The sequence below is a fragment of the Nanorana parkeri genome, unplaced genomic scaffold (genome assembly GCF_000935625.1).
Source record: "Nanorana parkeri isolate BGI_ZX_2015 unplaced genomic scaffold, ASM93562v1 scaffold19, whole genome shotgun sequence".
Taxonomy (NCBI): domain Eukaryota; kingdom Metazoa; phylum Chordata; class Amphibia; order Anura; family Dicroglossidae; genus Nanorana; species Nanorana parkeri.
Window position 1 is genome coordinate 3,071,151 of NW_017306287.1, and position 17,061 is coordinate 3,088,211.

Below are 17,061 nucleotides of genomic sequence, written 5' to 3' on the forward strand. Positions count from 1 at the left end.
TGATTCCTGAAGCACTTAGTGTCACTGGTTCCTATCAATTTGACTAGACGTGTATTGGCTCATTTTAAAAACTTCAATAGCAGTTGCTGCTGACAAATTAACGTCTTCCTGATCCAACTTCCAAAATGGCTGCTTCTGTGATTGCATTACTTTCTGGCGGTTTGATTGGCTGTATATTGGCTGTGCTCACAGAAGGGCTGCCCATGCCTATAATATAATATGTTTCCTAGCATGGGTGTCTGTTAAATATAACCCATTCCACATCCCTTTAACTCATCCTGCTCAATCAGGATTACCATATGGCCAAAGGTTTTTGGTTTTTTTAAGGTCCGTGAGGTGTGCATCGAAGACAAACTTCACCCCTGTGAAACAAAAAAGTGAACCGTGAAATCACAGCACACTAAAAAATGTGCATGAGGGTGCTTTGGACCTTCTTCCCTGAAGAGAAAGAGCCTCGATTTCCTGACCCCCGGGGCTCAAGGCTCCTGACAGGGGCAAGAATGACTTAGGCCCACCTACACGAAGGCCGGTGGACCACTCTCCTCATGTACCTGCCAAAACAGGTCCACCGAGTACTAGGTGGGGGCTCTCCCGAAGAGAGACCCCAGAGGGGGGGAGCCTGTAAAAGGCCACAGAACCTCCCCCTCAACATCAGAAATGGCCCCGAAGGTACCCGCACCCTCCGTCTTCTGTGAAGTCGAAAAAGTGCTCAATCGTGCACACTAAAGTGCCTAAAATAAATAAGGTGCCAGTGCACAACTCTGGCAGGCCTTGTGGTCGGAGTGCAAAAATATTGGCTCGAGCTAGCCATAAGGCCTGCCCTAAAGCCGTAGTGCTGATAATGCAAGAAGTGCCGTGACCTAGTGATAGGGAATCACAGTGGGGTCCCAAACCCAAGTTATTTTCTGGCACACCCTGGGACGTCACCCACAGGGGGGCACAGCACCACTGGCCTCTGTGCCTCCCGAACCCCGTGCCAGACCAAAACGCAGCACTTATCTCCATCAGGAGGCATTAGGGCCGAGGAAGCTCCCCCTGCTCCGTAGGGTACCGCCTCAAACACCCACCTTCACTTCAGAGAGTACTTAGCAACCGTCCAACCCCATGACGGTCCATGCTGTTCCCATCTGAAAACTGATAAGAACAGATACTACACTTGATCCTAGCCAAAAGGCAGAGAAAAGGTTAGTGGAAATGAGCCCGTTGGACATCTCATTCCAAAAGCATGGTTAATTGATAGACTTGTGTATTGGTCCATCTCAAAAACGTCAATAGCACTCACTGCTGACAAATTAACATCTTCCTCAGTTGTCTTGCTGACCTTTTGTGAGCCATTTCTGTATTGAGCCAGCTTACGAAGTGCTATGATTGCTGTTGATATGATTACTTTCTGGTGGTTTGATTGGCTATATGTTGGCTCCATTCATTCACAGATACACCATATGGCCAAAGGTTAGTGCAAATCAGCCCGTTGGACATCTCGTTCTAAAATCATGAGCATTAATATGCTTGTATCCCAATTGATTTTGCACAAGCTTTTGTTAGAATATACGTTTCCTATCCAGTGAATGGTAATATCCACTGTTCATTCTAAATATATGACAGAAGGTTCCAAAGTCTCCTTTATATTAGTATGTTGTAGTTAATACGTAGGTGATCTGTCTCTCCACCTCTCAATCCTTAAACTTGGACAGGAAGCAAAGAGGTAACAGTAGGCTCAGAATACTCCGATCCTACTAGGGAGCCTGAAAATCACACACGCTTTGATAAAGAAAGATCTTCCCCCTCTTACCTCTACTCTAGTGATATCGCTAGTTCTTTGAAAACTGAAGGGCAACATGCAAGACCAGTGCAAACAATGGCTATCCTTAACATTTCACTGATTCATTGGTAGGCCATGGTGCCCCAAAACTGCTGCAAGTGTCATATTACTAGGCCCTGGTGACATTGCTGAGGCACTTGGCCTGTGGAGGTTATATATTGAATATTGACACTGTGCACTATATGGCTAACACAGTCTGTGTTTTTTACAAACTGGCTGTTTGTAAACTGGTTGACTGATTATTGGCACAGAGCATTGGTACACAGATGATTGGTACAGAGATAACAGGTACACGTCTTTATGAATTTAGCCTCCATGTTGGTCCCATCCAGCCAGCAAAGAGGCTGTTTTGGCTATTAGTGGGACAGCTTGTGTTGCTACCAGACATGTTATTCAGAAATAGCCTGGTAGACTATAAATAGTTATTGGAGGAAGCAGTAGGACCCTGAGGTCTGTGTTTATCCTTCTCTGTGCTAGAGGCTGGCAGCAGATGAGGCCAGGCATGCCGTGTATATGTTATGCTTTCTATCCCGGGCAGATGTTAAGTGCTGAGTATCTTCTCCAGATGGATAAACCCGTCTCATGTAATACACAGCCAGCCCACTGAGCACTACTCAGTCTCATAGCCTGCACATCTGCTCTTCCTGGACCTGTCTACATTGGTCTGCTTACATCTGAGTGTCACCGGCCCTGGAGGCCTTAGCATTAACATATCTCAAATACATGAGGTGAACATAACTAAACAGGATCAAACGTGGAAGACACTTAAAGGACCACTATAGCGAAAAACATTGTAGTTTGGTAACTGAATACATTCTCTTGAAGACCAATCTGCCAGGATACATTTTCTTGAACACCAGTCTATCCAGGATACATTCTCTTGAAGACCAATCTATCCAGGATACATTTTCTTGAAGACCAATCTATCCAGGATACATTTTCTTGAAGACCAATCTATCCAGGATACATTCTCTTGAAGACCTATCTATCCAGGATACATTTTCTTGAAGTCCAATCTGTCCAGGATACATTTTCTTGAAGACTAATCTGCCCAGGATACATTTTCTTGAAGACCAATCTATCCAGGATACAATTTCTTGAAGACCAATCTATCCAGGATACAATTTCTTGAAGACCAATCTATCCAGGATACATTCTCTTGAATACCAATTTATCCAGGATACAATTTCTTGAAGACCAATTTGTCCAGGATACATTCTCATGAAGACCAATCTATCCAGGATACATTCTCTTGAATACCAATTTATCCAGGATACAATTTCTTGAAGACCAATTTGTCCAGGATACATTTTCTTGAAGTCCAATCTGTCCATGATACATTCTCTTGAAGACCAATCTATCCAGGATACATTCTCTTGAAGACCAATCTATCCAGGATACATTTTCTTGAAGACCAATCTATCCAGGATACATTCTCTTGACAATCTATCCAGGATACAGTGTCTTTAAGACCAATCTGTCCAGGATAAGTTATAGTTACAGGAGACGGTACAACCCATATAATGCAGCCTGGGGTCCTTACAGTGGTCAGCTTTTATTCTTGGATTACGTGCTAGTGTCTGATGGTGATACCTGCTGTGTCTTGTAGGAGGCAGGGAACACATTGAGGCAGATTAATACTTTTCTCCAAAGACAATGAAAACCCTTTTGTCTAACAGCTTAAAAGTGTTGGAAAAACTGGAGATGGGCTTTAATTTGTTTCACTTAGCTTAACACACACAAATTAAACCCCCAGATTCCTTCAGCCCGATAAGTTCCTCACCCCCCAACTGTAGTCAGATTTCACATTAAAAAATATGGGCTTTGAGGAGGCATACCATCACTGCCTACGTTGATATAGAAAACATATTTTATTTATACAGTATCGTACTAAAATTATTAGTGAAAACATTAAGTGTTGATTCTCATCCCATTTCTTATCTCACCTAGTGCCCAACGCTGCGTATTTACCTACATATACCAATCTGATCACCATACTGTATGTATTATCCATAGTTCATCTTCCTTATTCTTTTTAGTAGTCAGGGAGGTAGTTCTCAGATGGCATGCGTTAAAGAGATCTTTGCTCAGGCACTTTTCGCTCATGCGCTTCCTCTGGGGACCATACATGACTAATTCAACACAAATGTATAATTAAATTGTATGCCCAAACATGAATCAAATTTATCACACTTTTTGTACATTTTTACATTGTTAAAAAACATAAGCTTTACTTAGCTTAAAGAATAACCGTACTCCATCTTTTAAAAAAAATGTAAATGCCCTCCTGGTCTTACACTCCACCTTTAGCCCCGATCCAGGGATCTTCACTGTGAGGCCCCTTTTTACGCCAAAAATGGTAGCTTCATACTGCGCATGTGGACAGCAACCCCATTCATTCCCATGGGAAAGCTGTATTCCGAGTGATTGCTTGAGGCCGCCATGAGTACAACTTTCCCAAAGAAATGAACAACGACATGAAGTACAAAGTGGCCATTTACAGAGGAAAGGCTGCTCAGCTCAGAGCGGGGCGCACAGTCAGGATCGGGGCTAAAGTTAAAGGAAGAACTTTAAGAATTTAAAAAACTTACCCTTGAGGTGAGGTGACCCTGCAAGGATTAAGTGCTAGTTTTGTCTAGGGGCCTCAAATAAAGCAGATATACTCACCTGATCCTCAGTCTCGCTGGGCTGCTAGACTAGTCCCGGCAGCCTTTTCTACTCTGGACTCCGGTGGTCTAAGGACCGCTGACATCACCACGTCTAATGCAGGTCCATTGAATTGCATTAGACGCAAGGAAGCCGAGGGACATTACACAGCCGGAGTGGAAGGGGAGAGAGGTGAGTGCTGACAGAGAATCAGGTGAGTAAAACTGCTTTATTTGAGCAGATAAAACGACCACTTAACCCTTGCCGTGTGGGAGTAGCCCCACTTCAAGGGTAAATACCCAGAGTTCTTCTTTAAGTATAAGACCAGACAGACAGCACTCATGGCGGTAGGGTAAATTAAATACAACAAACTTTGCTGAAAACTTTTAAAAAAAAATGTAAAACTCCACTTCCATCCAAGACTATCCAGTCCACAGGGTGACCACACTGATGCATGATTTAACTGCAGAATGAAGAGGGTTGTCACCCTTGTAAAGGATATGAAATGCTTTTCACTGATTCACTGGCAGCTTCAACAGGTCAGAACTATTTGACAAGGAAGATTCAGCAAAACAAAGACTGCTGTGGTAATGATGGTGACAGACCGCAGCGTGCATGTCATTTTTTTATTTTCCCTTTTGTATATACCAGGGGTAGGCAACCTCGGCACTTCAGCAGTACTGAAACTACAAATTCAATCATGCCTCTGCCTCTGGGAGTCATACTTGTGACTGTCGGAGTCTTGCAATGCCTCATGGGACTTGTAGTTCCAAAACAGCTGAATCACCAAGGTTGCCCACCACTGGTATACAGCATACTTAGAATAAAAGAGACACCATGGACTGGTTTAGAGGGTGTAGTGCAGAGTACAGCAAGCGTTCCTAATGGTCATTCTCTACAAACCTTTTTCCCAGCTCTTCAGCCAAGGTATAAGTCCCCTTCAAAGCGGAAATCCACCCAGATTTTTTGTTTTTAGTTTTGGGTGGTACATGGCAGGGTTCGATCAGCTAGCATGTAAACCTCCACCAACTCTTTGCATCTCACCAATAATGCTGTTTGGGCTTTTTTTTAGCCGAGCTATCAGTGTCACTGCCCAAGTCAATTTTCCAATACGAAGTCTATATTCCTGTTAGGAATCCACTAGATTAGAGTCACCCCAGTACCTCTGGGATCATACTCTGCATACTTCACCTGCAAAAACACTGTTCAATGGAGCTCTCATTAAGTTTCTGAAACCTGAAGTGCACACAGATCAGGGAATGTCAGTTTTCCTCCACAGTATGCAGCCGTTACTGATCTAGTAAGGTATTCTGTATTATTGATAAGACGGGGTTAGAGCTTTTTTTATCATATCAGTACAGTGTGGAACATGCTGGGACATGGTACCATAAGGTTCAGTAAAGATACATTATTCCTACTAGATGTCTGATGGTGATGCCTGTTGTGTCTTGTAGGAGGCAGAGAACACGCTGAGGATGATGCAGAACAAGCTGAGAGACGAAGAGAACAGACTGCAGAAGACAGCAAGTAAGTGTGTGTGTGTGTGTGTGTGTGTGTGTGTGTGTGTGTATGTATGTGTGTGTCGAATAGAAGTATGGACACAGGCACTCCATATGCAATACAGATGTGTCTATTTATTGACAAAAATGCAGCATAATCACACTCAGTGCAACGTTTCGGGGTCTCGCAGGATCCCCTTCCTCAGACAGAACATGTGAATACCATGCCGGACTGTTCCATTCTAGGGGCTTGTTCACGCAAGGCATGTTGCCTTAGGGCCCTGTCACACCATCAAGAGTGCGTTCCAGTGTGTTCGGCCTCTGGAACGCAACCCGGCCGACGCACTTTGTTTTGGGAGGGGAGGGGGCGTGGCGGTGCATTGAACTCAATGGCACCGCAGTCACGCCCCCCGCCCACTGTGCGATCGCCGGCACCCGAACACGTGGCACATTAGCGTCTGCGTTCCCGGTCTAGTGCGATCTGCAAAAAATGCTGCAAACACTACTGTATTTTTCCGTCTATAAGACGCCCCCTTGTATAGGACGCCCCCCACTTTTCTTACCCAAAATTCAGAAATCAATATTTTCTATGCTCGTTTGCATAACTGATTACATCCAGTTAAACTTTTGCAGAGTAAGACAGCCGCTTCCTGGTATTGGTATTTACCGGCATTTGTTTTGTTTTCTGACATTTTATGGGCTCAGAATGCTCCGACATTACCGCTCCCTGTTGCATCTGGGCACTGGCTACAGGCTCTCCGCAGCATCAGCTGACGTTGGGTACATAAGGCTCATGATTGGAGGAAACCTGTTAGCTTGTCTCTGCAATCGGAAGTTTCACTTGTGAGGTTAGTTTGCAGAGGTATCGGCAGTTTCGCAAACGCAGATCTCCTCTCGGCCCCCCGTGTATAAGACGCCCCTCCATTTTTAGGTAAATATTTTTATGAAAAAGTATAGTCTTATACACGGAAAAATACAGTATTTTTGGAGATCGCACTGGACCGGAACATAGGCACTAATGTGCCACGCATTCAGGTGCCAGCGATTGCCCCGTGGACGGGTTGCATGGCTGCGGTGTTGCTGCATGCACCGAAAGTGTGCCAATAATTGTGGCACAATGCAGTGAATTGAAGAGCTTAAGAGCAGTGTAAATGGGGCTGACAGTGGCTCCGGCACCAGTGTGAGGAAAACATTTCCTTGTGTCAGTCCTGAGAATGTAGTGGATCACCAGCACTCAAAAGATATTGTTTTCAAATCAAATTGTTTTCAAATCGATATCTATTGAGTGCTGGTGATCCACTACATTCTCAAGTCTGAATATACAGGGTGCCATCCGTTTTCATCACTACGAGCGCCACATCTGCTACAGGTTGTACACGCTGAAAGGAGTGCAGGGGACACGTCTGTACACTACTTGTGTCAGTCCTGTAACTGAAAGGAAGAGGGAGGAAAAGAACATTGCTGCGTCTCTCAGCGGGAGGAAGAAATGCTGCTGTCATGGTGTCTAAGTTTAAAACGTCCCTGCACTGATGTCCATTGGAGTTGCTGCGTCGTGTCAGTGGGAGGAAAAAGTTTGGCTGCGTCAGTGAGGTGAGGGTCTGAGAAGAACTGCCTTGACATCCATGTCAGTGTAATAAAGGAGGGGAGCTGGGGTGGGAGGCTGTTTGGGGTGCACTGAACTAAGGGGCCCTGTGTGGCTATAGGAGTGGGAAAGGGGCTGAAGGACACTGACATATTGGTGACTACTGGGGGAACTGTTATCTATACTGAAACCGGTTCCTCCAGTAGTCACCATTACAGTTTTCAGTATATGCTGTGATCAAGTGCCAGGACAAGGTTATTCAGTGGCCTTCATTTATTATGCACTAGTCAGTGCATGCCTGATCCTATTCCCAGCTCCTGCCACGCTTGTCTCGGCGCACTTCAGGTCCTCCAGTTGGGTTTCATGTGGACCTGGAAGTGCGCAGTGATGTCATGGGACCTTCCTGCCTCTCCTGGTCTTCTTGTGCTGATCTTGAATAGCGCCTGACCGTCAAATGGCAAGCATCAGAATACATCAGAATTAGTGTGAAGAGGTTTGATCAGGATATACATACTACATGCCATTGTCACTTTCAGACTATACCTTACCACTATATAAAGAAAACTTTGTATACAGCAAAACAAAAGCCATTGTATACTGACAGCTGAGATTTAGGTGGACATCAGTGATTGTCATGCAAGGACCCGCTTATATCCTGAGACCACGTTATTGAGTGAAGGTTCTCCGACAACCTTGGTCAATTTTTAATGGTTTGTTTACATCTACCGTGCACTGCTTCAGAATGTTGTTGCATTTGTCATTTCTGATTTTCTCCATGCACGGTTAGAAGTGCATCTTTATTTTTCAGATGGTTTTAGGAGCCTCCCCCCCAAAAGCACTGGTTGTCAATGTTTCTAATCACACGCTCTCGCCGCTGCTGCCTCTTTCCTTGGACTCCAGCTGACAAAGCCTTATAGTCTTATGATGTGCCTACGTGCCCTGCTGTGACCCTGCCTGCCAAATACAAGAGATGTCTAATTTGTATATTGTAGGTGTACAATTTATGCTGTAAAAGTAGGTTGACCAGATATCCCCAATTTCTGGGAACAATCCGTGATTTCAAAAGGCTATCCCCGAATAAAAAGTGTCCCTGTTACTAGCATGGCGTTCCCTGCCTGGCTGCCGCATGACCAACTTAATCAGTGGCAGCCAAATCCGTCACCTGGCAGCCTCGCGTCATTGGTTGCTAAGATGCAAGTGACCGTCACTCACCTCCATTCCTGCAATTCTTCATCCAAAAGCTCCATCGCCGGCGCTGACTTCTTTTCCCCGGATTCATCTGGGTGTTGGGTCTTCAATCCAGATGATGCAACTCCTGCGCATGCACAGTTCAGTATACATTCTGGCATAGCATGTCTCTTCTGCAATAAGAAACATTCCTGCCCGCAAGTTTTCCGATTTAAGTTAGGCAGACCAAAATCTTAGTTTCTGTGTATAAAAGCTATAGAGCTTTATATCCCTGATTTAATAAGTGTGCTAGGCTCTGTACAATACTGCTTAATAAAACAAAGGTGTAGTTGTCCTTTAAGGTTTACATCTACTTTAACAGTTGATTCTTTTCAGAATCTTTGTTGGATGTGATTTGCTTAGCACATGCATAGAGGCCAAGTTAATACCTGAGAGGCAGAATTATTAAGTAAGACTCCCGACGATTGAATGCAGTTCAGTTCACCTATGTATGTATGTCCATACGGTAGCAGCTGACAGCTGTCATTACCAGCTACATTTCTGTTGACACTATATTAACCTCCCTGACACCTCACATATCTTTTTTTTTCACCCAACCAGACAGCAGTGAAGACTCCGACAGTGAGATCCAGGAGGACGAGGGTTCAGATGATATGGAGGATGATGACAGGAGACCGGGGAAGATGCAGATGGGGAGAGGGATGCTCTCTCAAGGTATGTACAATGTCAATGTGTCACACAGCAGCACTCATAGATGAAAAACACACACTAGATAAATATTAAACTGGCATAGCCCGGGGGGCAGCTGCGGTCTTCATCTGATCTGTCGTGACATCGATGTTCTGTGCCTCATTACATAAAGGTATGTTATACTTGGCATCAGCTCCCTGCTGCTGTTTCTGACAAGCTGGTAATCCGATAAATATGTTTGAAGGGGTTTTCCACTCATATGCTTCTTCATTATGACACTGACGCCAAACAGCATTAGACCTGTTTTTCTCTCTACTTACTTCATTTTGTTATATAAAGAGGTGCGTGGGTGTGTGTATATACAGAATATATATATATATATAAAATAAACATAAACTTATCCCATCCTGCACCCTTATCAAAGGGTTTGTGACTGTTTTCTTACAGTCACATCTTATAAAATAATGCTAAAGAAGCGCAAACGATTATTCCGCATTTGCGTCCTTTTTCCACCACCGCTGCGACACTTAAGTATTTGCAACCAGATAGATACAAATAGCGACAAAACTTCTAATGCACACACTTATGTCAGATCTGCGACAGTCCTCTGTGTCTGAAATTATACACAGAACAGTCGCATGTTAGGAAGTCCTCGGGGGGGACTTCTTAAAGTAGTGTCGGCTCTGATATCCTGTCATAAAAGTCTTGTCACTCCTTCTTTAACCCCTTCATGTGGAAAACAGCTCTATATACCCTTCCCCTTTCTGACTAAACTTTGACTTCCCATGTCAGTGACTGGTATGTGAAAAGGTTAAAGAGAGTCAGAGGTTTTGCTCTGGTAGTTCGGGGAAGACGTGAACTGTGCACTGGCACACACAGCAAGAGGAGATATTGCCAGCATTTGCTTTTTCCTATTGTAACAGTTGCAGAGACTGGATTAAGATTAAGAGCTCATTTATAGATCAAAGGATACAAAGTAGAAGAATCTTCCCTGTTTGCAATGTCTCCACATCTCATAAATATGTCCATTATTTGTTTCTCCTCCTTCTCCGCTGTGCCTCTGCCTCTCATAAATCATCTCCGCTACTTCACACTCTTTCAGAATTTTTTTTTTTTTTGCTGTTATGTAACCCTCATCTTCCAAATCTTCTCTCTTGTCTCTCCCATCCTCATTCATTTCTCTCTTTGTTGTTCTCCTCCCCAGTCTCACAAATCTTCTCTCGAAATCAGCAGCCGCACTTCTAAAGCTCTCTGTGACCGAAATGACTATACTTGCAGCAAACGTGCGACCTGCTGTTCTACTATACATTCATAAACTCATAAAACACTACAGGTGAAACTCGAATAATTAGAATATCGTGCAAAGTTCATTTATTTCACTAATGCAACTTAAAAGGTGAAACTAATATATGAGATAGACTTATTACATGCAAAGCAAGATAGTTCAAGCCGTGATTTGTCATAATTGTGATGATTATGGCTTACAGCTCATGAAAACCCCAAGAACCCCAAATCCACAACCTCAAAAAAGTAGATTATTACATGCAATCAATAAAACAAGGATTGTACATAGAACAATATCGGACCTCTGAAAAGTACAAGCATGCATATGTACTCAGTACTTGGTTTGGGCCCCTTTTGCAGCACTTACTGCAATTACTTTTGCACAATATTCTAATTATTCGAGTTTCACCTGTAGATTAATCATTCAGTCACACATTGCGCCTGAATTCTGTGTTGTGACAGGTTTATTGTCACAGAATAAATGATTGCAATTATAAATTCCCCTCCCTCAGTTTTGCGGGGCTCAGTTCTCCTGCGTCCCATATTCCAGCCAGTGCACATGTGCTGGATCCAGCTATGCTGAATAATTGCCATACAGCACTAAGGTCAATGTATGAGCCCTGGTGGGCTCATATCCTCCACTGCCAGGCACAGATCATTCTCATTGTTTGAAATGCACGCCCCAGGAGGACTGGATGCCACAAGATGGATACACTGCTCGTCACTGGGCACCAAACAGCTAGATGGTCTTTTGTTCTGCATCTAAGGGCTGTAATATACAATTAGTATCTGGAGCAGCCTTTTTCAAACTTTTTACCATGGAGGAATCCTTGAAATAAGTTTTAGGTCTCAGGGAACTCCGACTATAAATTATATCTACAGCTCATCGTACATTAGTGTGATAAGAAAGTTTTAGATTTTTTTTTTTTTTAAAGGTATAAGGAGTGTGGTATGCCTAACAAATTTGACACCCAGATCACTTTTAACACCCTTTCCCTGCTAACAATTTTACTTTCAGTAATAATGATCAAATTAAAAAAACAATTCTAAAATGACAAGAAAAAAATGCAGGCAGTGAAAATCCTTTAAATTGATGGTCAGTGGAAATATACTCCTTACGTTAGTTGTCTATGAAGGGCCCTGTTACCTTAGTTAGTGGAAATGTATCCCTCTTACACTTGAAGGTCAGTGAAAAAGTGCCCCTATACATTGGGGGTCAGTGTAAAGGTACCTCTTATATAGGAAATGTGAGGAAATTTTATCTTCACATTGGTGTTCAGTAGGAGAGGTTCCACCATACACTGGTGGTCAGTAGGAGAGGTTACACCTTACATTGGTGGTCAGTAGGAGAAGTTCCACCATACACTGGTGCTCAGTAGGAGAAGTTCCACCATACACTGGTGTTCAGTAGGAGAAGTTCCACCATACACTGGTGTTCAGTAGGAGAAGTTCCACCATACACTGGTGTTCAGTAGGAGAAGTTCCACCATACACTGGTGTTCAGTAGGAGAAGTTCCACCATACACTGGTGTTCAGTAGGAGAAGTTCCACCATACACTGGTGTTCAGTAGGAGAAGTTCCACCATACACTGGTGGTCAGTAGGAGAGGTTACACCTTACATTGGTGGTCAGTAGGAGAAGTTCCACCATACACTGGTGGTCAGTAGGAGAGGTTCTGCCTTACATTGGTGGTCAGTAGGAGAGGTTCCACCATACATTGGTGGTCATTAGGAGTGGTTCCATTTTACATTGGTGGTCAGTAGGAGAGGTTCTGCCTTACATTGGTGGTCATTAGGAGAGGTTACACCTTACATTGGTGGTCAGTAGGAGAGATTCCATCATACATTGGTGGTCTGTAGGAGAGGTTCTGCCTTACATTGGTGGTCATTAGGAGAGGTTACACCTTACATTGGTGGTCAGTAGGAGGGATTCCATCATACATTGGTGGTCTGTAGGAGAGGTTCCGCCATACACTAGTGGTCTGTAGGAGCGGTTCCGCCATACATTAGTGGTCATTAGGAGAGGTTACAACTCAGATTGGTGCTCAGTAGGAAAGGTTCCACTATACATTGGTGGTCAGGGAAAGGAATACCCACTTTACATTGTTGGTCAGTGTAGTGCCTCTTGCTGGGTGACGTTGGGGTGGGACCCTTAGAGATCTCTGGGGAAACCCTCGTTGAGAGGCTGATTTGAAGGCTAAAGGATGAAGGTATAGATATGGATCTCTGAATAAAAAAACGGAGACATGATTCTCTGCAATATTGAGCCTGAAATTACTATGGAGAAATGAACTTAATCTGTCAGATGACATTCAAGTAACATTGTCAGATAATCCCGAACAGCAAAGGGCTCACTAGTGGTAGGTAGGTACCTTTGTATATTTGTGATGTGCTGTTTTTGTATAAAGAAAATCTCTGCAATTTTCTTTCAGCGTTTTTTTCCCCAGCTACACATGTGTGAAGTAAAACCAAGCTACTGACATGATTTGTAGTCATACTGGTGATGATGATGACTGTGACAGTCTGGCAGAGGGAGTATGGGGATATATTGGGCAATCCACTGTGGGTCTGTAATGGTAAATAGGTTCAGAACTGCTTTAAAGTGAGCCTGACCTGAGATAAAAGTGCATCAGGACACAATGCTGCTCAAGTGCAGGCACCTTATACTTGTAAGTTCCTGTATTAGTCTGCAAACCAGACCTTGTGTCCCTGTGGGAGCCCCCAAAGCCCAGACTGTACATGGGGCTTCAATACATGGCTCCTCCCAGCAGTAAGGCCATCCGAATGACAAAAATGTCATTATCATGTTGATGATGGGAAGGAGAGCAACCGGGAAAGTCAAAACAAGCAAATTCAACTTCAGCTTTAACCATCGGAGTGTTTAAATGGCATATTGGTGAAGCATCTGTAACCTAAGGAAATGTATTTGTGTCTTTTCCAGGAAGGGGAGCACGCATTGTGGGAACCATGCACGGCGGAGACAGTGATGAGGTACGTGTCATTTACTAGAGAACAGCAACCCTCAGACAGTTGTAGCCCATTACCCATTTACAAAGGAAAAGACACATTACAGTTAAATGCAAATTATTTATTTGTTCAGTAAGATTTAAATACAAGATTATATAAGATTTAAATCCCCCTGAGGTCTTTTTGTCAGCTGGGAATAAGTCTAATGTATAATTATCATGTGCTATACCGTCACCTAGTGGCTGATTGCGTTATTACATGTTTCTGGGGGTGGAAAAAACACCTTTTACATATGTTAATTATGGGTAGAAACTAGGGATGCACCAATACCAAGTACCATACTCTGTACAAGTACAGATACTTTTAGAGCTCCAAGACTAGACTAGAGAAAAATTCAAAAGTTAGGAGGCCGCTGTCATTTGTAAGGAGCACAGTACACACAGATCAGCGTCCCCAAATGACCTGAGACACTGATCTGTCATTAAACAATAACAACTGGGTGGCGTCACGGCCGGCTCCGCCTAGTTGTTATTCATTGGCCAGGACCTGCTAGAAAACAATAAGATTTTTTTAACTTCTTTTACTATTTTAATTGGTTTGCTATTCTGCTCATTACCACGGAGGTACCGAGCAGAATAGCTGAGCCAAAAGCCGCTCGGTGGTATTCGGCTATTCACTCACTCACTTCGCTCCTATGAGATTAGGGGCAAACGGCAGCGAGTGAGCTGCCGGAGCTTCGGCTCAGCCGATTCAGATGTTGGATCGGCTGAGTCAAAGTCCTTAGCTGACCGAAGTGCAGCCAATGTACGGCTGAAATCAGCCGTACTGAGTGGAAGTGAATAGCCGAACAGCGTTCAGCTCACTTCACTATGACTCGGCTGCCTTGGTCAGCTTAGTGAATGGCTCTTTAAGTTTACAATGCGAAGGAGAAACATGTAAGAAATGTAAAGTTGGGGTCGTCCTAATTTGGCTGCAAAAGTGGAAATACATTTTAAAGAGTAGCGTGTGTGCAGCCCTGTCGGTGTCGAGTGAGGATCACAGCGGCTCCGGGGCTCATGCGTGGACAGGTCACTCACAGGGAGATACCTTCTATCTGTGGCCAGGATAAGACCCGTCAGTGACCTCTAGAAATGGATCCGTGGGGAAGAAGTGACAAGAAATGGAACCGAACTATTGTTTTAACAGAAAACGTATTCTGTTTCTTTCCATTAACCCTTTCGCTGCCAAGCCCTCGAACATTTTTCAAATCAGCTGGCCAAGCCATTTTTGAATTTTCTGCAATTTTTTCCTATTGGTTTGATTTTCAACTGCTGCGTTGCTAGCGTTTGTAAAAGACCCCCCAAACCATATATTTTCTGAAAGCGCAATATTTTTACCCGACGTGACCCCATCTTTTATATTTTACCAAAAAATTGGGTAATAATAAATGTTTTATCATTTAATATAGGGGAAACTGTTTTTTTTTTTTATTTCGGTGATTTTTCCTTAATATAGTAAAAAAATAAAAACCCCCAGTGGTGAATAAATACCACCAAATGAAAGCTCTATCTGTCCCCAAAAAAGGGTATAAAATTCATTTCAGTACAGCGCTGCATGACGGAATAAATGTCAGTCAAAGTACCGCAGCGCTGAATACTGAAAAATGGCCTGGATGGGAAGGGGGTTTAACACCGCGGATGTCAACTAGTTAAAGGGGACAGTCTGCTGAACAGTTCTACTATAAGCTGATGGTCGCTAAAGCGACCATCAGCTTATAGTAGAACTGTAAATGCCAGGTCCGTACGACGTATTGAGCTGGCCAGCTGGAAGCACTTTTGTAGCTCCGTACGACGTACGTCCTTGGCAGCGAAAGGGTTAAAGTGAAACCCCGTCATCTTATCCTTCCTTGTGCTCCAACATTTTATTTACACACTTACATTGTATTACTATTACAAAGGTTCTCAATAGGAATCGGTATCCACAATGTTTACAAATCGTGTGGTGTAAGTGGGAATTAAAGGTAAAGTCCACCAAAAAAAAAAAAAGAACTCTTCATAAAATAAAAGCTGTTCACTATTGTTTTGCATTGGAGCCGGTAAAGCATTGCAACCACGATCAGTGGATGTCAGGTGCAATGATCTGCTCTGGCTCCTGCAGATTCTCACTCCTGTCCATGTCTGTACCTCGTTTTGGATATAGAAAGGGGGGGAAGGAAATATAATGGAGAAAATGAAACTTGCAGTGTAAGTAAGTTCCAGGCAGAGCATGGAGGAAAGGTGAACATGGTAGCTTTCTCTCAATAGCTGGTTTTGCTTTTATTCCTGCATGGTCAGTACGTGGAAGCGGGAGCCAGTCCTGCCATGGTAAATAACCCTGAGGCTGCCAGTGACACCAAGCAGGTTGGTACATACTCTGCTTTCCTGAATAGCTCCTCCCACAATCCCTTTTAGCACAATAATAATGAGCAAACCTGCACCAAGGTGGGTATACTGTCTGTGTTGCCCTTAGCTACCAATCAGATTCCTGCTCTGTACTGCCAGCCTGCACAACCCAGCCAATGTTTTGGCCAACTGGCAATGTTCTTTCCTCACCTTATTATATATTGTCCAAACCCCTCATCCTACGTGTCCTCCGTCTGCATCCCACATCCCCAACCTGGCATCTCCTAGAACCGTAGTGATTGGAGGTGGTCGGTTTCTCTACGTGTACCTGATTACCTCTGTTATAACATTAATGATGTCTTCCCATAGGATGGCCTGGATGACAGCGAGATGGATGATGATGAAGAGGACGACGACGATGACGAAGAGGAGCTGCTCATGAGGACGAGAGGACCCACAAAAGAGCTGAGCAGACCCAGCAGAAGAGCACGGCAAACCGAGTCATTTGTAGAGCACGACAGCGACTTCTAGACAAATGTGTGTATATAGTTCTCATATATCAAGAATGTCTTTATATAGTGTGATATCCCTGCTGACGCTCTACATGAATACTCATCAGAGGTATCACTCTTGGAATTCACTGAGCCAATGATGCTACAGATGCAGGAAATGGTTCCTGGTTAGGGGAGAGGGGGGGCGGTGACAGCGCCTTTGTTTAACTCTTGATTTGATCTGATAATGAGTGTTGGTAGAATGTCACGGGGGAATCGGGAGCATTCAGGAATCCTGACATGGAATCATTTTTCTTTTCTTCACAGCATTTGTTCCATATTGTGTACAGTAAAGGGAAGAAACTAAGAATGAACAGGCTGCATGTAATCTGATATCAGAGCAGCTCAATGCCGTCCTGCAACTCCTTTTTCTCTACAGAATGCAGCGTCTTGCTGCCGCCTCCATTGTTGACTCGCTGCTAGATTTGCTGTCAGTTTATCATATCTCCAGCAGTGATCACCTGATCACTTCC

At 43.7% G+C, this 17,061-nt stretch overlaps 1 protein-coding gene across 1 annotated transcript in view; it reads left to right on the forward strand.

The window, feature by feature from the left end:
* Positions 1-16,584, forward strand: part of CLUAP1 (clusterin associated protein 1) — a 90,461-nt gene extending 73,877 nt beyond the window's left edge. Inside the window, exons 9-12 of the mRNA XM_018562014.1 lie at positions 5,923-5,995; positions 9,338-9,451; positions 13,652-13,701; positions 16,407-16,584. Of these exons, the coding sequence (XP_018417516.1) occupies positions 5,923-5,995; positions 9,338-9,451; positions 13,652-13,701; positions 16,407-16,568 (399 nt within the window). The 3' untranslated portion in view covers positions 16,569-16,584. The remainder of the gene's footprint in view (positions 1-5,922; positions 5,996-9,337; positions 9,452-13,651; positions 13,702-16,406) is intronic.
* Positions 16,585-17,061: the final 477 nt, after the last annotated feature.